The sequence below is a fragment of the Arvicola amphibius genome, chromosome 8 (assembly GCF_903992535.2).
Source record: "Arvicola amphibius chromosome 8, mArvAmp1.2, whole genome shotgun sequence".
NCBI classification, from domain to species: Eukaryota; Metazoa; Chordata; class Mammalia; order Rodentia; family Cricetidae; genus Arvicola; species Arvicola amphibius.
This window is the reverse complement of record NC_052054.1, coordinates 21760263-21786518: the sequence shown is the minus strand read 5'-3', so window position 1 is coordinate 21786518 and position 26256 is coordinate 21760263. Positions and strand designations below refer to the sequence as shown.

General features: G+C 44.3%; 1 protein-coding gene across 7 annotated transcripts in view; it reads left to right on the top strand.

Moving 5' to 3' along the window:
* The window catches only part of Utrn (utrophin), a 498374-nt gene that overhangs the window by 54269 nt on the left and 417849 nt on the right, over positions 1–26256 (top strand). For 2 of the 7 annotated variants that reach the window (XM_038338353.1, XM_038338347.1), the window contains exon 1: positions 10587–10711. The exons of the other annotated variants lie outside the window; for them this stretch is intronic. In XM_038338353.1, coding sequence (XP_038194281.1) covers positions 10618–10711 — 94 coding nt within the window. In that variant the 5' untranslated portion in view covers positions 10587–10617. Of the gene's footprint in view, positions 1–10586; positions 10712–26256 lie in introns of those variants that run through there. 7 annotated transcript variants of the gene reach the window in all.

Genomic DNA, 26256 nt, shown 5'->3' with positions numbered 1-26256 from the left:
TCTCCATTCCCTCACTCATTAGGTAACAATGTCTTGCTGTGTAGCAAGTGCCAGCAGCTAGGCCTTAGAGATGGTGTATGATGTTTTTACGGTCAAGTGTGTTTCAAGCGGACGACATGAGAGAAGTCATATTGTGGTCTGTTTAGTATGGCTGGAGAATAATGATGGTTTTCACTTCTGACATCATCGCCTAATGTTAGGTTTCTGTGCTTGGCTCTTTGCCCTGCCAAAGCTAAAAGTGTTTTGAGACTTTAAACTTCCCCAGAACCGTGCACCTGTTGCTGACTATTCTGAACCATGAAATCCACAGCCTGGAGTCACTGACTTTTGCTTCCTTTTCCTCCCCGCTCTTTCGGACCCAGTCATGGGTTGGGGGTGGGTTTGGGGATATCAGAGAGTAACTTGGAGAGCAGCTGAACTCGCCTGTCCCTCAGGATTGTGTTTTTGATGCATTCAGGAGTAGTAATGCGGGCTGTCTTTGCCCTCCTGTCACTGAAAGTCACGTCTCAATGGCCCGTGAGTGCACGGCATGTGTTTGTGCCAGAGTTCAGAACTGGTGTGAGGTGGCGCTAGCTCTGGCAGCTGCTGGCTACCTGACACCTGGAACCGTGGTGCTCTGTATTTCCTCTTGGCATCAAATGTGTTTTGGCTGTGACCGTGAGGAAAAGGAAGTATTATATAGTATCATTTACTTTCATGAAAGTAGCTTTGAACTCTCCGGACTTCCTGTGGGTCCAGCCAGTGCCTTTTGAGCCAGGGAACTGCCCTAGAGGGCACACGATCCAGCAGAAGGAAATGATATCGGTCTGGGCCACAACCTAAGTCAGGAGCACTTACAGAATAAGTTTGGTGTTTTCCTTGCTGTCATGAAATATCAGTTACCTCGTCTTCTGAGTGGGAGTTAGAAATTTGACATGGCTTTACCTGTATCAGTGCCACGGGCATCAATGGGAATCGGTGTGAATGAACAGTGAAGGCCAGAGAACTCCCAAAGTGGATACTGACTGAGTTACGTGCCAAGGACTGAATGCGAACATTTGTTGTTGTGGCTTGTTACTGAATTGGCATCCAACTGGAAGTTATTTGAGCTCAATATTCCTAATTTGAAAACCAGCCTTGTTATAGTTACTATATTTATACTTCTGTGGCGAGGCAGTCTTACTCAGGGATACCGCCCAGGGGAGAAGGCTTTTATGACACAGGGTATAGCGGGCAAGCTTGGGAATGGCTTGCTAACTGTAGGGGTTGCTCCCGGACCCGGAGTGCCTGTCTCTGTTTCTACCTTCTTTCCAACATTGCTTCTGAGCTCGCTCTTCTGATTCACCTCCCCTTTTGTGCTGAAGAACAGTGTGACCACAGGCTGACTTCTTCCTCCTTCCTGCCTTTAGCAGAGCTCATTCCAATCTGCTTCTCTCAGTCCCTGCCTTTCCTTGTTTCTTTGGCATGCTCTGGCCAGCACTAGATCCTTGCAATAGAGACACAGCAGGTGCCATCATTATCACACTTGCCTGGGCTAGGGATCAACTCTTTGAGGGCTGTAGAGTACCGAATAGAGTAATCCCCCCCGGAGTCTATCAGTCAGATAGACCGGGTCCACACCTCCTGGCTACTGGGGACCTGTTGCTCACCATCCTGACTTGGAGATGCTGCAATAAGACTGACACTTTCCTTCTCTCAGGAGGGAACTTTCTTGTGATGCTTCCACAGGCTGAGGTGATAGTGAAGTGCTAGCTATGACGCAGTCCCCAGTTGAATTTCCTGAAATCACGTGAAACAAATCTCAGTGTGCAGGCATGCACTTGTAACCTTGATGCTGGGGAGACAGAGACGGGAGGATCCTTGAGGCCCACTGGCTAGCTAGCCTAGACAAATTGGCTGATACGAAGCCCTTTCTCAAAAACAAAACAAAAAGAAAGAAAGAAACAAACAACTGGGGAAGGCACTCAAAGATGACTTCTGACATCTACAAGCACGTGTATCCGTGGACATTTACACACTCGTGTACATACGTACACACCCTACCGGGTGGCAAATGCCTCCAGTTCTTCCCTCGGGGTTGTTCCTGTCTTGTTATTACCTGACTTTTCCACTTTCTCCGCGTTCTGGCCCTCACTGTCATAAATAGATGCTTATCTCATTCTTAGTGGAGAGAGCGCTGACACACGAGAGTCTGAGTGGGTGGTGTGTCCATGTTTGGACGAGACTGTCTTGGTGTGTTAGCAGCTGCAGGCTGGATCTGCCGATGACTCACATGTGTGAATCCCTGTATCTTCTGAAGGGAGAGCGCCCTCAGATTTGCATGAGGACCTTTGCCAAGCAAGGGAAAGAACCAGAGTCCTGTGGTCAGGGTTGAAATGCAGACAAGCGTCTGGTGTACTGTAGGAGATGGTACCCATGGAAGCCAGTCTGTAAACAGAGATAGGGTTGCCTTTCAGAGGGGACAGCTGACAGCGCTGGGCCTCTGAGCCAGACTGCAGTGTTGCACAGGCAGTCTGAGATGATGGCAGTAGTTAGGGACTAGGGAAATCAGTCCCTTTAGCTGCAGAGTCAATGGGAAGACAGGCAGTGACAGGTGATCGTGGAACAATGTTCTGAGCGGCCCTATCTAAACCCAGAAACCGGTGGGCACCGTTTGGTCATTTTTTCCCATTGTATTTTATTGCTGATGACAATAAAACAAAATCTCTTGGTCATCTTCGCACCTTATCGTAAAGCTTGAACATTCTAGAACTCTCTAGAGATTTGTGAAGTTTCCCTCATAATGCCGACATATGTAAAGAAAGCCACTTACTGTCTCTTGCTCCACACTCTGCAGGTTGATTGCAGAGTTCTAAGACATGGAACATGTTTTTTCCAGATATGCTGGTACATACCTGGGATCTTAGCACTTGGGAAGCCAAGGCAAGAGGATTTTAACAGATTGACTGACTGTAGCTTGTCCCCCAGAGTGAGACCAAACTGGGATTGAAGGGATGGCTCAGCAGTCAAGAGTATGTATGAACACTCCACTTGCAGAGGACCTGGTTTGGCTCCGAGCACTCATGCTGAACAGCTTACAACTGCCTGTAACCCAGCTCCAGAGGGATCTGGCCTCTGGCTTCTGTGGGCATCTGCGCTCAAACACACTCACCCCTCTGCCTACCCAACCAATTGAAAATAAAAAGAAATCTTTGGGGGAAAAAACCCAAACAAACAACTAAACTAAATAAGAAAAATATGTAGATAATTCAGAAAAGTCAACTCTCCTTTCCTTTTTCAAAAATACCATTTCCAATTTCCTCTTTCTTTTTCAGCGTTTATGTTTTGTTTACCTCTTTCTGTCCTTGTAAGTAACTTCTCGCCATCCTGAAGAGCCTAGGAAGTGGCCTTCCTTCCTGACATTAGGGGAGGTGCCTATAGTGTGGGTGGCTATCACAGTGGCGCCTGCTCTAACCAGTTAGCCATGCTGGGTTTCTCCCATGGCTCTGGCAGGCCCATCCCATTTCTGCAAGGCTGTTGCCTCATTTGGCATCCTGGAGCGTGGGTTTGTTCTGCCACAGATCCCTGTAAGCTACTGCTTGTCTCACGTAGTGGTGGAAATAGTTGTCGCTTATACAGGAAAGCAGCACTGGCTAGTGAGCAGCAAACTTGCTCCACACACAGGCGTGCACACCCTGCTGAGGGAGGAGGGAGGGCTTCTGGAGCTTAGAGCCCTGCCCTGGCCCCCAGGCTCCACAGCTGCGATGCTGACTTCCTCTCCTCCTCATTGGAAGATGTGATGGGGTTGTTTCTCTCCCTCCGGATACTTCCATGCTGCTTTCGTAATCGTGAGAAAAGTTGTCATTTTAACCTCAGACATAACTCTGAGGAATTCTCCCCAAACTTCATTATTCCAAGTCGGTGTCCTTGCCATTCAAAAGACAGCAAATGATGGGGGTGTGTTTCTCAGCCTCTGGTGGTTGGGGATAGTTTCTTATCTTTTAAAGTGGGGTGTAGATTTGACTTTCTGTAAGTTGCTTTTGCCAATAATGTCCTTTAATTCCATCACTATACTAATATGGTAATAGAGACACTATTTTGATTTTATTTATATCTCTGGTGCTTTGGAAAAATAATCCGATGAGAAATTACTCCGCCCATGAAATACCATCCTTGGCTCTGCTTTTTTTGGGTTTGCTTATTTTTATAAGAGTTTTTCCTGGCGTTAACCTTTTTTTTTGTAGCTGAATCACATCGACCATAATATGAACATTCTTATTGCGTGCCATTAACATCGTGTGAAGAATTCTTTTCATGTTGACTTAGGGTTTTGCTAATCATCTTTAATGTGATTCAGAGCCAAGATAGAGTTTCATGGTGAGACAAGAAAGAATTAAAAAGATCTTGGAATGTCCTTTGAGTATTTGGAAAAATACTGTCCCTTTTGGGTTCTTCATAAGTGGATTCAGCTAGACATGAATCAAAAACGTGGGGAAAATTGCCTCCATAGTGAACATGTGCAGACTTTTTTAATGATGTTATCCCTTCAATAAGATGGAATTAGGACTGCTTCCATTCATATTTTGGCAGTTACTTTTAGAATCTAGAGATGGTTTAAAGTCTGTCAATGGATGTGTGTCACTATATGTGAATATTATGGTGTCTTCTATAAGGGACTTGCTCCTCTAGGTTTTAGTATCTGCAGGAAGGCTTAGAACCAATCCCTTCCAGATACTCAAGAGAACTGTATCCTAGATAGCATCACTCTGATGGAAACATTAAAGGGAAGACTGAGAATGTGGCTCACTGATAGAGAGCACTTATGTAGCATGCTCAAGGCCCCAGATTCCGTTCCCAGTACTACACGGGGTAGGGAGGGAGAGATGGTTAATTAGATGTGAGACTCTTCAAGACAGAATAACTCTTTTTCCTGTTTGTATTCCTGGGTATAAGGGATAGAGATTGACTAGTAGAGCCAAGGCTACGGTTCAGATTGTGATTGGCTAGTAGAGCCAAGGCTATGGTTCAGACTGTGATTGGCTAGTAGAGCCAAGGCTATGGTTCAGATTGTGATTGGCTAGTAGAGCCAAGGATATGGTTCAGATTGTGATGGGCTGGTAGAGCCAAGGATATAGTTCAAGTTGTGATTGGCTAGTAGAGCCAAGGCTATGGTTAGGATTGTGATTGGCTAGTAGAGCCAAGGATATGGTTCAGATTGTGATTGGTAGGAAGAGCCAAGGATATGGTTCAGATTGTGATTGGCATGTAGAGCCAAGGATATGGTTCAGATTATGATTGGCATGTAGAGCCAAGGATATGGTTCAGATTGTGGGGTGTGTAAACCTAGTGGAGACTGGACTCCATCCGTACATAAGAGACTTCTAGGGACATTGGGGCTATGCAGTTGTGAGTACTGTAGAAAGACCCCTCGGGAGCTCCACGGGAGGGAGGAATAGAAGAGAACCCAGAGGCTGAGACAGCTTTATAGGTGCATTGCTCCGAGTGACCGGGTAAACAAAAATGTGGGAAGGGTGTGTGGGGGCTGGTGAGGCTGTGAACTACTTTATGTTTACAGGGTCACGCTTCTCCATCTGCAGCTGTAACATTTTCCTTGTAGTTCCCTTGAAATTAGACCCGAGCTTGACGGGAACTTTTTGGGGTAACCTAACCCAATCTTGTGAGGTTCTTTCAGAATCCTTTCTGGCCCTGCCCACCACACACAAAGCATGTCTGCTGCCCAGTGACTGCGTTTTCCGCGAGGCCCTAACCTGACTCTTGCTTCCTTTTGTTCTTCATGTAATCTGTGTTTCGTGGTGTATAATTTTTCTCCGATGGGAGGAGTGCGAATTGGAACCCTTGGGTGAAGGCAGGTGGGGAGAGGGCCTGTGGAACTGTTGACAAGTGGGCAGATGAAACCCGGAGAGAAGAGCAGCAGAGGGGCTGAATGTCTAGCTAGGAACCCTCAGCATTTAATGATGACACCGGCTCCTTACCAGGAAGAAAAGCAGAGCTTGGTGTGGTGATCAGACACAGTCACAGAGAGGGCTTGCTTTATTGATTCTTCCTTTATATGTGGGATCTTTGATTGAATCATGGACCAGAAACAGGCCAGATGGGGAAATTTGCATCAGATCTGCAGACTTGTTTGCACAAGTGTGTCAGTGTGAACCCTCTGGTTTCGAGCACTAGTTAGTTATGTAAGATATTCACATTTTGGGAGACGGCTTGAAGGGAACATAAGAATTTTGTATGCTATTTTTACAACTTGCCTTTAAAAGTCTAAGATCATTTTAAGACAGAAAGTTTATAAGGATAGGAGGCAAGAATGGTCATCATTGTTTCCAGACAGAATGGCTATAAAGAAGTGCAAAGACTGTTCCTATCGGAGAGCATCATGCCCGCCGCTGCTAAGCAGAGAATGTCTGTTAGCAGAGGACTGGTTGTCTTAGGAAACTGGAATTCCACAAATTCGAGTCAGGTGTTATTTCAGAGTCAGATGGCCACATCCTGCCCAGCCTCCTTTCCCTGATGTGAGAAAAATGACAGTGTGGCATCGGCTTCAGTGCATGCAGTAAGGAAGAGTTGGTGGCCAAGGACAGCACTGTGCAGAGGCGGCAGGAGACAAGCTAAGCTCCTCCCACTTGGACTCCCTGGTGATGGGGTGTGGTTTGGCACTACCTGTTATCTGCTGGTTTACCAGTCAGGCGTGTGGGTTCATTAGTTTGGACTGACAGTTATAATACGATGTTCAAAGCCAAGAGTGTTTGTCCATAGTCGGATAAAGAAACTGTGTGCCTTCCATGGCTGATTCAACTTACCTGGCTTGAAGGCGCGCGCGTGCGTGCGTGCGTGCGTGCGTGTGTGTGTGTGTGTGTGTGTATGTGTATGTTCATATTTGTGCATATTTATATATATGCTTATATATGTGTGTGTTTGTATATATGTACCTGTTTGTGTATATGTCTGTGTTTATGTTTGTGTATTTGTGCATACTTATGTGTGTTTATGTATGCGTATATGTTTGTATGTGTTTGTGTGTGTATGATGCTGGGTATCTTTCTTCCACAGAGGATCAACGTCTGAATACCTTTGCTTCTCTCTCTCCCTGCTGTGCCCTTTGTGCTTGAGCTGGTTTGTTCTATATTCTTTTTCTAATCCATTCATGTCCTTTCTTCCCGATGAGAGCAGACTAGATTGGCAGCCAGTTGCTATGAGACCGTGATAGGGTTAGTGGTATGTACCACATTTGATTACAGCTCTCTCAGCATCAGATTGCATAAGAAAGTGCATACGCTGGACGGACACTTTTGATAGAAATGGCCTATTTGATTTCACCCGAGCTAGGGACAAGGACACTGTGTAATCTAACAGAAAAACACCCGTGCAGAGCAGGTTCCCACAGCCCTGAGAACTTTTTAGAAAGGGCCTCCTGTGAGAGAGGAGAGAGGATTTTTAGGAGTTCCTTCAGATACTTTTGGTAAAGTGATGGTAACTTCTTATTTTCAGAGTTTCAAGAGTTTGGGGTAGCCCCAACGCTTTGCCTAGTGTGTGCTCCTGCAGAGAAGCTGGTGTCTATAGAAGAGTGCCTTCTATGCTTTTGAACTTGGATGACATTTCCGCTTAGCCCAGTGAGATTGTTTTAGAAATTTCCCACAGTGGAAAGTTCTCTTGGACATACGAAAGTTCAGTGGTCACTTTCAAAGTCAGCCGTGTGCCAAGAAATCACTGAAACAATGGATTACAGAGTGCAGCCTTGGGACATGGAAAATTTTAAAAGGTGTGTGATTCATATCATTAACACAGGTTGTAAGGCTTGGGACCTTGCATTAGAAAACAAAAAGAAAAAATGACTTTCTTCTTCTTTTTCTTTTTCTTAGAACAATTTTTTTCCTTTGGAAAAAAAGAATTATTTTTATTTTCTATTATGTTTCTTTTGCCTGTATGCAAGTATGTACACCATGTGCATGCATTGTCTGTGGAGGCCAGAAAAGGGTGTTGGCTCCATGGGAACTGGAGTTTTGGAGGCTGTGAGCTGCCATGTAGGTGCCTAACTGAACCTGGTTCCTCTGCAAGAGCAGCAAGTCTCTTAACCGCTGAGCCGTCTCTCCAGCTCCAAGTTTTAGTTTTGTTTTCTTTTATCAAGTTGTGACCTTGTGGTATTTTCTTTGTTATGCTTTATATAGATTAGGTTCTGTTTAGTTTTTATGAGGGAAGATTACAAAATTAAATTCTAAAGTAGAATGTTATAGAAAAAGGTAATTGATATGCTGCAAAATTTGTTCAGACAGAATAAGGTTGAATGATCAGGCCTTTGATTCAGACTCCCTTTTGATTAATTATTGTATTTTCCCAGGTCAATACTTTCTGGAGGGAAAGTATTGTTACTGTCTAGATCCGAACATGGCTACCTTTAACATTTGTGGGACGGCTCAGCAGGTAACGATGCTTGCTTCCAGGCCTGGCCACCTGAGTTCAAGCCTTCCTGTCAATGTTTTCCTGTGACCTCCGCTGGAGATGACTTGGCACATGCCCTTCCCACATAAATAAATGTGATAAAAGATCTTTTTGAAGTGTTCTTTCTTTTACTAAGACTAACTATACATATTTACCTACCAAAGCCTGCACTTTTTGTGTCTAGCTTTTCTTAAAAAGACAAACTGTAATAAGTGGGAACCCACACAACTATGCCAGTAAATGTGGGGGTTTACTAGTGGCGTGTGGAAAATGGCTCTAGTTGAAGATGGATGCCTGAGGGTCCTCTTTCCGTTCCAGTTACGCGAGGGGCATGCTTCAGTTCTTGTCAATTGCTTTGACCACTTAGCTCTGTCTATGGAACAGAGACATTTTGGTTAACTGATGAGTAGCGCGCATTCACAGCCATCATGGAACCACTGGTGAGAATGTAAAACAGCGCAGCCACTTTGGAAAGCTACTCAGCAGTTGTTCAGTATGTTTATTATAAAGTTCCTTTGTGATTCTACTCCTGGGGATTTATGTGTCCCCAAGAGAAATGAGACTATGTCCATATAAATAGTTTATGTGTGGATGTTTAGAGCCGAGTAATTGTGCAGGAGTGGAACCAATCCAGTGTCCTGTTACCTGAGGAATGTGATGTGTTTCATCCGTGTGGCAGGATGTCATGCTGCCTCGAAGGATAAAATACTGATCTATGCTGCAGTTCGGAATCTTGGGAAAATGCTAGCTAAAAGAAGCCAGACACAGAGGATCCAATCCCTTTGATTTCATTTATAGGAAGTGTCTAGAACCAGCAAAGCTGTGGAGACCAGAAGTAGGTGGTAATCTCAGCCCTGGGCTGGGTGAGGAAGGATGTGAGAATGACTGCTATATATTGAGGTGAAGAGAGGCTGCGCCATTGATGGTGGGGACGGGCACACAAATTCCAGAAGCATACTGACTTCTGTTGACTTGATACTCCGTTTATGATTTCATTTCAGTGAAGTGCTCACTTGTGTTGGCTTTTGACTAATTGGCATAATTTGCACCATTCTGATTTTTACTGTTAGATCCCATTTTATCCATCTGGAGAATGAGGCTTAGGAGATTTTTTATTCCCAGACTCACAAGTCTATGGTCTTCTGATCTAGACAGGTTATTTTTAGTTGAATCTCCTGTGGATCCTGATAGGGTTGCATACTCTGTGAAAATTTTCGGACTAAGTACAGTTTCTTTTTCAAAGGAGAGAAGAAAAATAATAGATCAATACTAAGAATGTAGATAAGACAGTACAAACACTTTTATTTCTCCCTTGCATGGGAGTCAATGATGCATATTGAAATGACATCAAGAGAATAGGCAAACATCCAAAATAGAAGTCTGGAAAATGAGTCAAAAAACAGTTACCTCTGATAATTCTTTGTGGTTATTACCCCCACAACCACCATAGCAGTTCTCTCTCTCTCTCTCTCTCTCTCTCTCTCTCTCTCTCTCTCTCTCTCTCTCTCTCTCTCTCTCGTTTGTTTCTATGAGAAAGGGTTTCTCTGGGGTAGCTTTGGCTGTTATGAAACTCACTCTGTAGACCAGGCTGACTCACTGGTCTGCTTCTGCCTCCCCATTGCTGGGATTAAAGGCATGCTCCACTACTGTCTCATTAGAGCAGTTTCTAAGGAATTAAGAAGAAATTGATGTCTTATTTCCTGAAGACATACATGAACGCAAAACTGAAACAGTAACTCCAATTGATTCCTTAAAGTATAGTTAATATGTAACTGAACTTCTCAGCTCTGTTGTCTACCCAGGGTAAACACACGTGTGTATGCATCCTGTGTGTGTCTCTGTGTGTGTGTCTCTCTCTCTGTGTGTGGTAGCCCTTGCTATCAGACACCATCAAACAAGAAGAAAACTTACTATCTCTGTAGTCGAGCTGAAACATTCAAAGGCCCGTAGCTATCACTATTAAACAACCAAAACAAAACCAAACCGAACCCAAGCGTACCTTAGGAGTCCTCACTGCTGCAAAGTGTAACTTCCTGTCTGGTACTGAGGCGAGGTGGGGTTAGATTTAGTCAGATCCTCTTGTGGGAAAAATAAAAAGGGCTTAAAAAAATCGACAGGACATCCCAGTGTGCAGTTCGCAGGCGGCTTTTGTGTTGGCTTCCTCTACCATTTCCCTCCTCCTCTCAGCCGCTGTGGGTGAGGGTGATGAGCAGCCTGGCAGCCACCACTTTTCGCTGGAAAAAGTGCAGATTGGATTTGCCCGGGCAGGTGTCTCTTCAGGCCTGCAAGAGATCCCCAGGTAAGTTTGTCAGTTGCGTGACAGCTGGTAAGGGAGGTTCTGAGAGGGTGTGAGAGGCTCCCTTTCTCTCGCTAAGTCTGATTTGTGAGGCAGGAAGCTGCTGAAAGCAGGGCTTAACTGGTGACAGGCAGAGGTGGCCCGTGCCTCCAGATGCCAGCTCTCCTTGGAGCCTGACGGAGGCCACACGGTGGGCGCTGCATCAAGTGTTTGATTTTTTTGGACTGAAGCTGCTGAACATCATTGTGTCAAAGGTGTCTCACCTTATTCAAGGCGGCTCATTTGGTTTTGGCTGCTTACTCTTGTTTCATTTTTATTTAGTGCGCATTGGTGTTTTGCTTGAATGTTACAGACAGATGGGAGCTGCCATGTGAGTGCTGGGAATCGAACCAGTGCTCTTAACCACTGGTCCTTTTTTCAAGACTGGGTTTCCCTAGGCAGCGTTGACTGGCCTGGAACTCACCTGAAGACCAGGCTGGCCTCCAGTTCAGAGTAGATCCACCTGCCCCTGCCTCCCAAGTGCTGGGATTAAAGTCGTGTGCCACCACTGCCCAGTTGACTGCTTACTCTTAAAGAGAAAATGTTTCCTCTGTGGAAGAGTCTCACTGGTGTCGGTCAGGCTGGCTTTGAACTTTGGGCCTTCCAGCTTCACCTCCCATGAGGGGGATTTTTGGTTTGCACCGCCACGTCTGACAGTGTGCTGTGGAACATTGACAGCCCTGAGTCTCTGTACTATTCAGTCTACTGTGTTGGCAGAAAAGGCCTGGTTCTAAATCACAGGTGGAGTTCAGAGCTGAGGAGGGGCAGAAGTAAACCGGTGCGGGCTGAGGAAAGGAGGGACTTCTGTTTGCTGCAGGCCTGTCTCTGGAGAAATGCAGAGCTTTGGCAGGGGTGCTGGCCTGAGCTTTTTCCTAACTGGAGTCTATTTCCAGAGTGACTTTGTCTCTTCACCAGTGACATCCATGTCTTCTTAAGTAGACTCATGAATATACTGGTTACATGGTCTCTCTGAGGGAAAAAAATTCCAAAAAAAAGTGTTTTGTTGGCTGTATATTTTCTGAGTCAATGTTATCACTATCAAAAAGAAAAAAAAATTCTCAGGGTCCTTAGTGGTGGTTTTTGTTTTGTTTTTGTTACAAAGTGGATTTTTTTCTTTGCAATTCTTCTCCCCTCTCAATATTTCCCTTTCTAGTAGCATATGAACAAGATAATAGGTGCATACTGCGAGCATCCTACTAAAATGAGAGGACCAGCTCGTATTTTTCGTAGTGATTAGCTTTCTTGGCCAAGTGCCGTGGGTGTCAGCGTGCCGTGATTCTCTACACGGCTCTATAACTATAACTATAAGGTCCCAACATAGGATCATGATGCCTTCCAGGGCTGTGACTAACACTCCCTGAACAGACGTAATCACGGTGACACTGTGACCTTTCCCGAATCTCTCTGGACTCTCGTTGGCTCCTCTTTTTCTCCTGCCTGAGCTTTCAGCCTGCTAATCATTGTCTTGCTGCAGAGGGTCCGGCGTGGCCACAGTGGTTGAAATCAGAAACTGGCAAGAAGAAAATTATGGACAAATAGTAAACAAACGAAGTTACTAGATAACTTTGGAAATTTTTAATATTTTTAATGTTCTCTTGGTTGAACTCTGGTCTATTTATGTAGCATTTTTTTCCCTTGGCTCTGGTGTCTCTAAAGGCTTTATGAAAATAGCATTTTTATGTTAGTAAAAATATTTCACGGATGTTATTATCATAGAAATTGGAAACCAATTATATACCTGCTCCCAAATGCTACAGGGGTTCAACATCTCTTCTTTTAAATTGAGCTGGATTTAATCTTGTTTTGTAGTGCAGATTTCTTTAGTGATCTTGACAGAAGTAAAGATGGTGATATTAATGCTAAAACCAGCGTTTTGGTGGGATGTTAGATTCCAAGGGAAGAAGACCAGAGTTGCAAAGACTGTTTGAAGACCACCAGGGACACATAGGTGTCTGTGAATGACCAGATGACATGACAGAGGTTTCCCCTGCTGAGGAAACAACTTTGGGAGAGCCTGCTTATCTTTCTGCCCTTCCTGTTCTCTTATTGGCTGATGAGACTTCTTGTCTACACTGACATTTCCTATTTAGGTACATGGATTAGAAGATTCAGAATTCCAGCTGTCCCTTGGGGTCACTGGTATCCTGAGACTTTTTCTAGGGGCTTTGATGTCGTCGGAATGAGACCTTGACTTTGTAGCTTTCCCGTAGCTCTCTGGTGGAGCCGTGCGGATAGGCACAGGCGCACGATGTCTTTTGCCCCAACTGAACTGGCAGCTCTACCCTAAATGGACAAGAAGAAGACATTATTTCCCAGTACCCCAGTTCCCCACCGTGTGTGGCAGGAAGCAGAAATCCATAGTGCTGTGGAGAGAGCCTATCAGTTAGTTCCTTGGGTAGGCCGCGGCTTACTTTCCCCTGCATGTTGATGTTCAGGGTGTGGTGTGGGAGACTGCCTGTTGAGGGAGAAACCCAACGACAAGGTCACAGGGAATGGGTGACTCACTGGAATGTTCTAGTGAAGCAAGGTGAATTGGGAGCTTAAGAAATAAGGATTTCATCAGGAGTTGGGTGTGTGGGGTGTGTGTGTGGGGGGGGGGGAGGAGGAGAGAGCGGAGGGAGATTTGGAAACATTGCCAGGCAGTTCTTCTGAGCAATGGATCATTCTGGTGTTTGGGTTGTCAGCCTGAAAGTTTCAGGTCCATCTTAGCTGTTGAAGTCTTCTTTAATTCTTTTCAGTCTTTCCTGTATTTATTTAACTCTTAATCATCCGGTACAGGCTGTACTCTGGGAGGTGCTAAGAGTCTACAAATTGCCTATATGGGGCAAGCTTTGGTTTTGGCTAGGAGGGTGGAACTTGGTCATCATCACATGTATCTGGGCTATCAACTTAGCACATCCATGGTCGTCTCCGCGTGTATTTGGGCTCCCTGATTTAGGAGGTACTCACTCATCTTGAGGAGCACAGATGCGAGAGCAGAGTGACTGCCATGATGGGGAGTCTCTGTAACCTTCACAGCTCTAGAGAAAGGGGTCGGTGGTTCTGCAAACCAGGCAGCAGCCTATCAGTTACAAAGACGCAAGAATGCCCGTTAATGGGGAGAAGAAAGGCAGGAGAGATGTGTTCAAGGAGACACTGGAGCAGCGCGTGTCAACCTGTGGATTGTGACCCCCTTTGTGAGGGGGGGATAGGAGGAGGGGAAGTGTTCTATGACCCTTTCTCAGGAGTCACATTCCAGCTCTTCAGCTTATCAGATATTTACATTACGATTCATAACAGAAAACGTACAATTACGAGGCAGCAACAGAATAATGTTGTGGCTGGGGTCACCGCAACATGAGGAACTGTATAAGGGGTCTCAGCATCAGGAAGTTCGAGAACAGCACAGTGGCACAGGCCTCTTTGAGCCCAGCGTTCAGGAGGCAGAGTCAGAAACAAGTGGGTCTTTGAGTTCCAGGCCAACCTAAGCTACTTAGTAAGACCCTGTATCAGCAAAGGGAGGAGATAACTGACCTGGACCCCCACATACCCCTGCCATGAGTTGTGTGAATCACCAAACCTTGGTGACTAGGTCTTTCTGACAGAATTCCCCAGGGGATGGTGTTTAGGATTTGCATGTTTTATAATAGCGCCAGGTAAATAAAAAGAGTAAGTCATGTGACTGATTAACACTTAAATCGGTTGATAATGGATTTGGCTTGCTGTTTCGTGTCTAGGAATAAGGAATCAAACATCTCGCTTACGGTACTTACAAAATGTTCAAGCTCAGGTTTTTGGGCCCCATCATCTTGTCGTGTTTTCTTCCTTGGCATCACCTGAGTGCTGCTTGTGCCGCTGATCCTGCATCTGTTTTCTGGTTTCATGTCACTTCTCTGACCCTTGCCTGGAGGGCACCAGGTGCTTCCTGTTTCCACCATCAGCAAGTTCAGGACTTGTTGGAAAGCGCTGTGATTGACCGTGTGGAAATGTGACAGGATCTGGGTCCGGTAGCCTTCTCATTCCCGTCTCAACACTTTGACCTTCATTTCTACAGCTCAGTGAGCTGGCAACTCTAAGTAGTTTTTTCCCACTGTCCCAGGGCTCGCATTGTTTGGTGGAGGAAGATGAGTCATAGCCTAGTTCTACCGCTGGGTGAGGTGACATCCTAGTCTAGGACTGAGGAACACAGGTCAGGCTCTCTGTGTAAACCAGAGTAATTGAAACGTGGACCGTGAGCCCAGCGGGGATGAGACTGGCCACGCTGGTGGAATTACTCTCAAGTTGGAGGAGCATTTCATTTGAACAAACTTTTTGCCTCAAATCTAACTTTTAATAACACAATAACTTTTAAAACATCTTCAAAGCAGTCTTACAGAGTCAGGGTCCTTGAAGCAGAATCAAAATTATACAAAATGGAAAATTATCTTTCTTCCTTTATCCCCTCCCCATGACTGTAATAACTTTGGTGTTCTACTTAACCTTTTGCAAGAAATCTCACAATGTAAAGCTCTAAGTTCTCACAGGCAAAAATTTCCTTTTCGTATGTACCAGAATTAAAAGCTTTGTGTGTTAGTGGCATGCTGTTACAGCAGAACTAAGCAACTGGGTGGTGTGGCAGACACCTTTAATCCCTGCAATTGGGGGGCAGAGGCGGGAGAACCTCTGAGTTTGAGGCCAGCCTGGTCAGCAGAGTGAGTTCCTGGACAGCCTGCTGTCCAGAGGAACCCCATCTTGAGAAATCAAAAACAAACAATCAGATAAACAAACTAATAACAACAACAACAACAACAAACCCCAAAGCTAAGCAAAACTAAACTACAAACAAATAAATGAAGAATATAAAAACGGGGTCCATATTTCTTAGCTCACTCAGCTACTCTGGGAGAAAGTGTGCTTTTATTATTGAACTGCCACCCACAGAGGGTAGGTGAGTATTTGAATTTGCTTTCTCATGAGAATTTCTGGGCATATTTATTGGTTCTCTGGACAAACCTTTCAATCATCTTTTCCTACGTTGGTGCCCATTTTCTTCTGTGGCTGGCGTCCCTGATTTTGAAACTCTTACTGGTTCCAAAAGAAATTTCTACAGAAAATGGTAACTCTTTGAGTAATTTGCCCTAATTTTATTTGAGTTTTAAGATGGTTAACCTCTAACGTAAAAGATAGGCATTATTTTTGCTGATCTCTGAGATAGAGGTTTGAGTCTTTGGACTCAGACCCCTCGTTTCTTCCTTTGTGTTTGACTGCTGTGGAGACAGCTGTCGTCCTAAACCATGCTGAGACTGCTCATTACTTAGGTACCCTCAGTATTTTATTACACTTTTCATATGCTGATAATTAATTTCATATGTATGGTAAACCCAGAATTATTTAAGGTCCCCTTTCCATGTATTATGGAGCCTGTTAGAGTTGGGAGTAGGAGGCTGTGGAGTGTGAGTTGAAATTAAGCCAGTTCTGTTGATACTGAGCTCAGTGAAACCAGTGGCTGAAGGGAGGGCTCAGTGGCTAAGGTCACTTGATGCTCTTAAAGAGGACCTAGGTGGCTCTCAGTACCCATATGGTGGCCATCCACAACTCTTGATTCCCAGAGACCCAATGGCCTCTTCTGACCTTCAAAAGCACCTTCACACTGATACATATACACACACTCAGGCACACACATACATACACTTAAAATACAATAAATTAACAAAATCTTCAAGATGAAGCTTTGAAGGCTCATTTTGTCCTATAAAGGTATGTGCATGTATACACATCGCCTGGTCTTAGCTGAATTGAGGGGAAGTATTATAAGAAATGGTGGCTATTTATGTTAACGGAGTCTTTGAAGCTAATCTAGAAAAAGCTATGCCTGGCTATTAAAGGCAGATGAGACTTTGGGTCATCATCCATTCGTCACTGATTTGTCCTGTCCTTCCATCCAGATCTGTGAGTGGTTTTTCACGTCAAAGCATTGAATTCTTAATTTTAGGCTCACTTAAGTGGAGATGCTCTGCATGGCAGGAAATGCACACCCGGCCAGGACAAGTGGTCTGCAGTTGTTTGGAGGATATGATCGTGGCATGGTGCCCCACGTGTTGTTTGCTGGTTTCAAAGTTCACTTTCATAGGCGCAGAAAGGATTCCCCCCCCCCCCCCTTCTTTCCGTCTGCAGGTTTGCAGGCAAACAGAGAGGCTGGGCACCTAGCTGCCTATGTCATTCTCTACTGCACGACCTATTTGCTTTCTGGTGCCCTTGTATAAAAAGTTTTATTTAGTCTGCAGGGAGGGTTGTTTCTCCAACTGGAGGAGACCTGTCACCGTAGTCTCTAAGCCTGATGGATGCTGTTGAACGTTGCTGCTCCGGATACTGTAGGAGGCTGGCTCCAAGGTGCTCGGCAGACAGACACCAAGCACAGATTCGTGCAGCTCGCTTGCACATCACCAGTGGAAATCCTGCCAGATGGCCATCTGCCTGACCCTCCAAGAAGCAGGCCCTCTTATCGCACCAACACTGATCCTTTTCTCTGGGTACAGCCAACTCCTTGTTGAGAACTCAATGCCACGGCTGGTCTCCTGGCTTCTGACCTGACCTATTTTCTTGTTGACTTCAGCACTGCATGCCTTCAGCTTCGGCTTGGTCCACAGCACTAACCCCTTTTCTGGTGTTTGTAGCACCTGGATTCTTTGGCCAAGGAGGCTTACTGTTCCATCAGATTCCCTTTCTGAGAATCACCCCTGTGGGGTTGCAGCTGCTAGTCCTCTGAGGCATTTGGATTAGTTAAGATAGTGGTAAATACGCGTTAGCCATGCACAGTCGTGTATACTTTTAATGTCAGCCCTTGGTAGGGAGAGGCAGGAGGACGGCTGCAGGCCAGCCTGGTCTACATAGTGATGCCTAGGCAAGCCAGGGTTACATAATGAGACCCTATTGAAAGTATGCAAGTGGGAAAGAGAAGAAAAGTGTGTATTTGTTATCTGAGTCACTAGTGTACAGAAGGAGAAGTATAGTCAGGTGTGTCCGCCTGCTGTGCCAAAAAGTAGTGTTGGCCTCGTGTCTCAGGATGAGTAATTCCTAGCCTGTTGGGTGTGCATTGGGAAGGATGTAAGCAATGGTTTCTAAGTTTTCTACCTTTTTTTTCATCCGCTTCTCTGTCTTGAGTTGTGCTGGACCTAGAATTGGAAATAAATAAGTAAACAAGCAAACAAACAAGTAAATAATGATCTGGTGAACTTGCATTGAGTGCCAGCTGTTTCCTTGGTCTTAAGCCTGTTAGTGGAAGTCTTGAAGTACCTTAAATGTTTTTGTTTGTGGTTTTGTTGCTGTTTTGAGACAGAATCTCATGCATATAGGATGCTGGGATTGCAAACAAGCGCATGATGCAGTATCTGCTTCAGGTGGTGCTGGGGGTGCTTGCCGGGTAGGGAAAGATTCTTCCAACTGAGCTGAGTCTGTGGCCCCCAATCTGGTTTAAGTTTATTGATTTTACTCCCTGGGAGCCCAGGGTCACAGCACACACTTTGCAGACAGAGCACAGAGTGCGAGGGATAGGCGTTTGTCCTGAATTAGCAGTGCAGGAGCATCATCGAGGTGCTGGTAGGACCACACTTCACACTCGAGTGTTGGTTTCGAGATCCTCATCAGTCCTGTAGAAAGGTGGTGGATGTCGCTCCTAACACCAACATCCAGACCCTACTGAGATGCGCCAACCAACAGGCGGATTGCAGAGGAGATGGAAAAAAATGTTGCAGCTCTAAGCAACCTGGTCAAGAGGGCACTGTTTTGCTGTTCAAGTAGGTTAAAATTGGAAAACTAATTAGCATGTGAAAAGGTTCTTCTGCAGAAACGGCTGCGAGTTAAAGGGAACAGGTTGACTCTTCTGAGTCAGAACACCCATTCAGCCTGAAAAATCCTGTTTTCTCCTTTGGTTCCGCCAAAAGAGAGTAAAAGCACACCCGCCCCACGCCCCCTGCCCCCCATCATTTGCTAGCCTCACTGTGGCTGGAGTTGAGTGTATCTGTGCTGCTGCCTCCAGCTGCTTGACTGGCACATGGGAACCAGGTTTGGATGACCGAGAAGCGCTGCCAAGCTTGCATTTCTTTGGTACCCAGACTGACCTTGAACTCCTGATCCCAATGATTTGAATTCTCGAGTGTGCTCAGACACAGAACTTTTGATTTCTTACATGTTATAGTTGCAACACATTCACAAAACAAATAAGTAAATACATATGACATGGATGTCTGTATCTAAAGTCATCGCTGTCAGAGACCTGGTGAGGAGAAGGCTATCTTAGAGGCTAACATGGTCTAATCTCTCTGAATTACTCTGTAGTAATGAAAAGAATTACTTATCAATACCTTAGGTCTCATGAGACATATATTTGTATATATATGTTTTAGTTATTTATAGCCTTCTCAGGCAGAGGTTATTATTTAAAATATTTAACAGGTATGGTACAGTCCTTGACCAATCAGATTGAAGAGCCAATGATTAGAAAAGATGCCAACTCATAAATGAATAAATGCCCTACTAACTTTTGTGTGCACTATAAATGTCTCTAGACATTGTCGTATGTCTCATTTGGGAGCCCTGATGTAAGGCAGTTGTAGCAGCCAGGCTTGCTGGCAGTGAGTACTGTATAGATATGTGTTATTGTTGATGTCTTCTTTCATTTCTCTTATTTATTTATGGTCAATTTAAAACATACAGCTTAGTGGGACATAGAGAGTTATGTCACTATGTGTTAAAAATGAGGTTCCAGGCCAGTGAAATGACTTAGTAGATAAAGGTATTTGCTATGCCAGCCTGATGATCCGAGTTTGGTCTCTGGAATTGATGGTGGGAGGAGAGAATTGACTCCTGCATGTTGTCCTCTGACCTCCACTTGTGTGCTCTGAATTGTGCATTCATGTACACAACACACACATACACACACACACACACACACACACACACACACACATGCATACATGCACAAATGCATGCACAAACGAATGATAACTGAAAAGCTTAAAAGAAACTTGAGAACTTGTTTAAAAAGATAAACATATGTTTCCATTTTCTTATGCTGAGAGTACATTTTTGGTTTGGGGACTATAGCTGAGTTGGCAGAGGGCTTGTCCAGCATGAGATGAGACCCTGGCTTCAGTGTCCCTAAGTCAGGAGTGGTAGCTCCCTTCTGTAATGGAGGATCAGGAACCCATTGTTGTCCTTGGCTACATAGAACATTTCAATTGGAGGCTGGCCTGTTCTGCACGAGACCCTATCTTCAAAAAGAAAGGGTGGGGGTGTGTTTTGAGGAGTGCAAACTTCATTAGCGATGCAGACTGTGGTAGAAGGGGTGTATAGATTCCTAGGCTCGCTGCTTCTCTGCTGTCCCTCTGCCACCTGTGGGAAGAGAAGAGCATCTAGAGGACACTAGGTGTGGAATTTGGAGGCCAGTTGCTCCCAACCCCTTTCACCCACCCACTTCCTGCTTTGAGTGATTCCAGCAGCAGGCTTGGAGCCTGTACTTTGGTTCCTGCCAAATCCCCCTCATTTCCCCATGATGATATGTTATTAGCATCTTGATCCCTGTTATTTGTTAAGTTAATCTGCTCTTCGGCTATCTGGTAAGATCACTTCTGTGAATTCATTTTGTAATATATACTCTCAGTAGGTGCAACTATGCTGGAGACAGTGGAGCCCAACAATTTGATATCTACAAACAGGGCTTTCTATTTTATATCTAGCCTTCCTGTCCGCCTCAGAGTTCTAGAACAGATCCTTCAATTGTTTCAACAGTCTTTCTGTCATGCGTTCTAAGGTAGCCATTTTCCTATTAACAGAATGAGATTTTCATAGTCCTTAATCCACTGACGCAGAACAGTCCATGAGACAAGAGGCTGAAAGTTGCATGCTAGCCCCCTTGATCTCAGTGCTTCTGTGGAAATGTGGGCGGACTTTCTTTAAATTGACTGCATTGCGTTTCTTAGTTAATTCTTATTTTGCTAATATTGGTTGATTATAAAGTTGTTGTTGTTGTTTTCTTTTCCTTAAACCCAGGCTGGCCTCAGGCTGGTTGGTAGTTGAAGATGACCTGAATTTTGGATTCTCCTGCCTCTAACTCCCAAGGGTTGGGATCACAGGCCTCCATCACCACACGGTTCTATGTGATTGTGTGGCTCCCACCCAACTAAGTTCTCCTAGCACTGCCTAAAGAGACCTAGAGAAACATTTTGTAGTGCTCATTTTTGTTATTATCACTGGTTCCTCCCATGATTCTAGTTACTTATTTCTCATAACTTCTTAGGAACCTAACTTCTGGGATCAGAAGTTTACTTTTAGGATTACTGACATGGATTAAGTGATGTTCAGGGGACTCAGGCAAGGTTTAGTTTGTTTGAGAACATTGCTTTCAGCCACTATCTAGTTGCTTGTAGTCTATGCTGTTTATTTGTATTTTTTAAAGGGTGCTTGCACATGCATCTGTGTACTGTATGCCTGCCATACCTGCAGAGTCTAGGATCTCCTGGGACTGGAGTTACAGAGAGTGGGGAGCTGCCATGTGGGTGCTGGGAATTGAACCCAGGTCCTTTGAAGAGCAGTTGGTGCTCTTAACCCCTGAGCCATTTTGCCAGCAACCCATTTTTTAAATAAAGATTTTATCTTTGAATTCACACACACACACACACACACACACACACACACACACACACACACACACACACCTATTGTGTATGGGGATAGGTGTGTGAGTACCCTCAGAGGCCAGAAGCCAGAAGAGGGTGTTGAATCCCCTGTAGCTGGAGTTACATAAGGTGGTGCAATGCCCCTTGTGGGTGCAGGAGACCAAATTCGGGTCTTCTGAAAGAGTAGCAAGTGCTCTTAACTACTAAGCTATTGTTCTAGCTTCTCCCCTTAAAATAATCACATTTATTTAGTTATTGTATGTATACGTCTGCACGTGCATGTGTTTATACACACATGCCATATCAAAAGACAACTTGCCAGAGCCAGTTCTCTCTACCCCACAAGTGGGCTCAGGGCATTTACCATAGCACCATAGCACCAGGCTTGATAGCAGATCACTTTTACCCATGGAACCATCTCCCTGGCCCCACACATTTTAAATTTTATTTTCTGTAGCTATTTGTCGGTAGAATCTCCAATTCTGCTAATGGCCTTTGCCCATCTTGCCACCCCATCTCCTTTTAGTCTCATTGCCATTGTCACTTTCTCTCTCAGGGAACCAAGTCAAGATTAAACATCCTGGTCAGTGTCTCAATGGCTTTCATTCCATGTGGACCATTGACGGCAGTCCACGCAGATTCTGTATTTTTCCCCCATAGTACTCCCTTGCTTCACATGACAATAGACATTGGCTGTATTCTTAACATGAGACTCCACTGGGTTTAGGTATACCATTATAATTGTGTGGGAGAAAATTTCAGTTTTCTGTTGTGAGAAATGTGCCCTTGTATAAACATGGCGGCCTCTTGTTTAAGTACTCCCTTGGAAACTGTGGCCAAGGCTGTTGGTTCTCACCCCTATGTGGTATTTCTCTACACTGGAATGTCCAGCTGCAGGCTATAGCTGTGTGTGTCCTTTGGCACGATAACCTTGTACCCAGAGCTGTCCTGAAGCTCCAGTTCTCATCAGCCCCTAGACCTTGACAGCCTAAGTGTAATTGCTCCATCTCTTTGCATTACCCTTGTTCTGCCTTTGATAGGAATGATTCCACAGTGGTTTTTCCATCTGCCCCAGGGTTCCAGATCAATGGTAACTTGCCTGATAATGAATGGTCTTTCATTGTCCAACTTTCCCTCTCTGTGCTGGCTAGTTTTGTGTCAATTTGACACAGGCTAGAGTCATTTGAGAGACAGGAATCTCAACGGAGAAAACGCTTCCCTACGATTAGACTGCAGGCAAACCTGTAGGACATTTTCTTAACTAGTAATTGATGATGGAGGGCCCAGTCCATTGTGGGTGCCTGAGCTTTGCTGGTGATCCTGGGTTCTATACAATTCATGCAAAGAAAGCCATGGAGAGACAACCAGTAAGCAGTATTCCTCCATGGCCTCTGCATCAGCTCCTGCCTCCAGGATCCTGCCCTGTTTGAGTTCCTGCCCTGACTTACTTCAGTGATGGAGCATGATGTGGAAGTGTAAGCCAGATAAACCCTTTCCTCTCACCTTGCTTTTGGGCATGGTATCTCATTACAGCAATAGTAACCCTAAGTGGAACAAATCCTGTCACATTTTAGTACTTGCTGTATTTCCTGGTGCGACTTCCCAGAGAAATGACAAAGACTCTTTGCCTTAGCATCTGCTTTGGCAAGGAAAACCAAAGTAGCATGTTCGGCAGCTCATAACATGACCTCAACTGATGGAAGAAGGAAAAGGAACTTTTCAGAAGATATCCACCTGCCCCACCAGTCTACAGGGCAGAATTAAGCCACGGCAGGATGAAATTTAGTGTCATCAATAGATGTGACACCCTGTCCACTGCCTCACACCACAGACTGACTTGGGGACCTTGCAGGATTTCAGAGAGATTACGATTTTCACTTGTGGCCTGGCCCACATTAGAATGTGACTAATCTTAGGAAGTGGGGAGGGAAACCCTTTATTGTTTTTTCTAATTTTGTCCTTCATTTCCAGCTAATTATTCATGCCTTGGGGGAAAATTAACTTAGCAGACAGGACAATATTAGTTTTAATTGTGGGCTCTGTCCAGAGGCCTTTGTTTGAGTGAAAACCATACAGGAGTTGCAGGAGGAGCAGATGGTTCTGTTTCTGGCTTCTCAGAGGGGCTTTGCAGGACTGTAAGGAAGGGTGGGCATACTGATTACAGACACAGGGCAGTTCCTGGGATCACATTGTTATGCTACTACTTCCTTACTAATACTTATTTACTTATGTACTTACTTACTTATGTTTTTTGAGACAAAGTTTCTCTGTGTAGCCCTGGTGTCCTGAGACTCATTCTGTACACCAGACTGACCTCAAACTCAACAATCTGCCTGCCTCTGCCTCCCGAGTGCTGGGATTAAAGGCTTGTGCCACTATTGCCTGGCTCTCACTAATATGTAAAGAAATTAAAAACATAGGCAAAACTCTTAGCACTGCCATCACCACCAATGATTGTGAAAACAAAGCCAAACCAGTTGTAAATATTTCCTTTGTTGAACAACAAGAAACCCCGACTCATTGGTGCTGATTTCTACAAAATCATCATTGGTGAGTGGGAAACCAGCTGTTAGGCTTTGCATCTGAAGTGTCTCACACAGGCCCATGTTTTGAGCATTGCTTTCCACGTGGTGGTGGGGCTTTGGGAGGCGGTGTAGCTCTTAGGAGGCTGAACATAGCTGGTGCATGTAGGTCGATAGGTCTGGGCCTCTGATCTACAAAACTCTAGTTGTGGCTTTATACTCCACTTCTGGCTGACTGTGATGACAAGAGCCTCCTTATTATGTGATCCTGCCACTGTGAAGTCCTTCAATTCTGCCATGATAGGTAGAATTCATCTGAATTGTGAAGTGAGCTAAATTTTCCTCTTTCAAGTTGCTCCTGATAGCTGTACTGGCCATAGTTATGTTAAAGGAGCTAATACAATGGCTTTTATTATTAATTTTTAATGACTGACTGAAGTGGGAATGCTGAAGAAGGCCTGGTGTAGACATCTAATGATATCCCTTTATATATAGACAGAACGAGGCTTACCAGGGAGGGCAGGTGATTGCGGAAAATACAAAATAATCCTACACTAGTTCAGAATTACGTATAATAAAGAGTTATTTATTTAGTGGAGACTCACAGATCACTGTCCTAGATCACAGTTCTCTGCAAAAATGGGAAATAGGAACAGAGTCTAGCAGCTGAAAGTGAGAGCCGGAAGCAAAAGAACAAGCACACACTTTATAACTGCATTTATAATATAAGAGATCATATCCAAGTGGGCTGGTATCTTAAAGGCTATTGGGCAAAAGGAATTCCCACAGCACCTCCCCCTTTTGTTTAAATAAAAGAGTTCCATCCAAAACCATTACAAAACTATGTAAACTCAGAACAGATATGAAGTATAAATTTAGAATTACAACCAGCATAAACAATATTAAGCAGGGAACATATCCTAATGTTCTAACAAACATTCTATTCTAAGGAGTCTAAGTCTTATATTGAAAATGGCTTGGCTAGACCATAAGAAGACAGTAACTATGACTATTTAATCTTCAACCCCATCGAAGGCCTGAGACGGGAGATAATATTACTTGAGTAGGCAGGAAGTCTTTGTCACCATCTAACGTTTTGTTTAAATGAACTATTAGATCAAGTGTTATCCCAACAGCCAGTCATAGACTAGAAATGTCTCCTAATAGTCTTTGAAAGCAATTAAGAGTCTGCAATCTGTCTCTCCTAAATTGAGCCTTTTGTGTTCTCATTTTCTGTAAACCTGTTTTGTAACCTCAGCAATTGACAGAATCTTCTCTTTGTATTTTTTCAAGAGCAATTTGTAATACCCATTTAGGTAAAACTTTTTTTTTTTACTTCTTCAAACATTCTTTGTAAAGTATCTTTTGAGTCAGATAACAAAATGTCATCCATGTAATGGTAAATTATAGACTCAGTAAATTGCTTGCATATTATTTCCAATGGCTGATTACAAAGTATTAGCACAGGGTGGGACTACTGAGCATTCCCTGTGGGAGGACGATTCACTGGTATCTCCTAGTAGCCTGAAAATTATTATAAGAAGGCACTGTGAAAGCAAAATTTTTTCTGCTGGCCTTGCACAACCTCATAGCCTTCTTTTCTGCTCAGCCCCTACTGCTCTCCCTTAGCTCACCCTGTTCAGCATGAAAACTTCTAAGAACATTTGCCATGAAATCATATAGCTGCTCTGTTTTCTCTCCAGTAAAGTGTAGAGTATAATTTCAGAAAAGCCATGGTCACAGGACTGTGCTCAATGACCTTCACTGAGGTCATCACACAGTGCTCAGTGACCTTCACTGGAAGTGAACACATAGCCCTGAGAACATATGGGCTAGCGAAGGCTCACAGTTTCTGAGGGAGAGTTCTCCCTATATTGCTTGTGATTAAAAACTAGATGGGATAGAAAGCCAAGTGATCTCATCATTGAGCATAGACTTCAAAGTCATGAGACACTGCCTGTGCAAAGTACACTTTGGCAAGATGTGGTAGACTGTTCTATACCTCAGTAGTTTCAGAACCTAAGCAGAAAACAGTGACATGCTGAGGTGAGAATTAATGGCAGCTCGATGTGGTGATGTGTTAGGGCCTTACCATGAGTGACCTTTGAGTTATGATTGTCATTTAGAACTTTAAATGAAAGGGTCTTGAAGACATACTGTGTGCTGAGAAATGGGGTATATTATTAGTTGCAAGTATCTCTGGTATGTTAATAGTTCATTTTTAAGTTTGGTATGTATTTAGTTTGGGATTTGAAGTAGAATTTTATTTAAATGCTGAGGGTAGATTCAAGGGCCTTGTGTATTCGAGGGAGGTATTTAAGCACTGAACCAGTCCCTTGAACTATAATTTTTAATG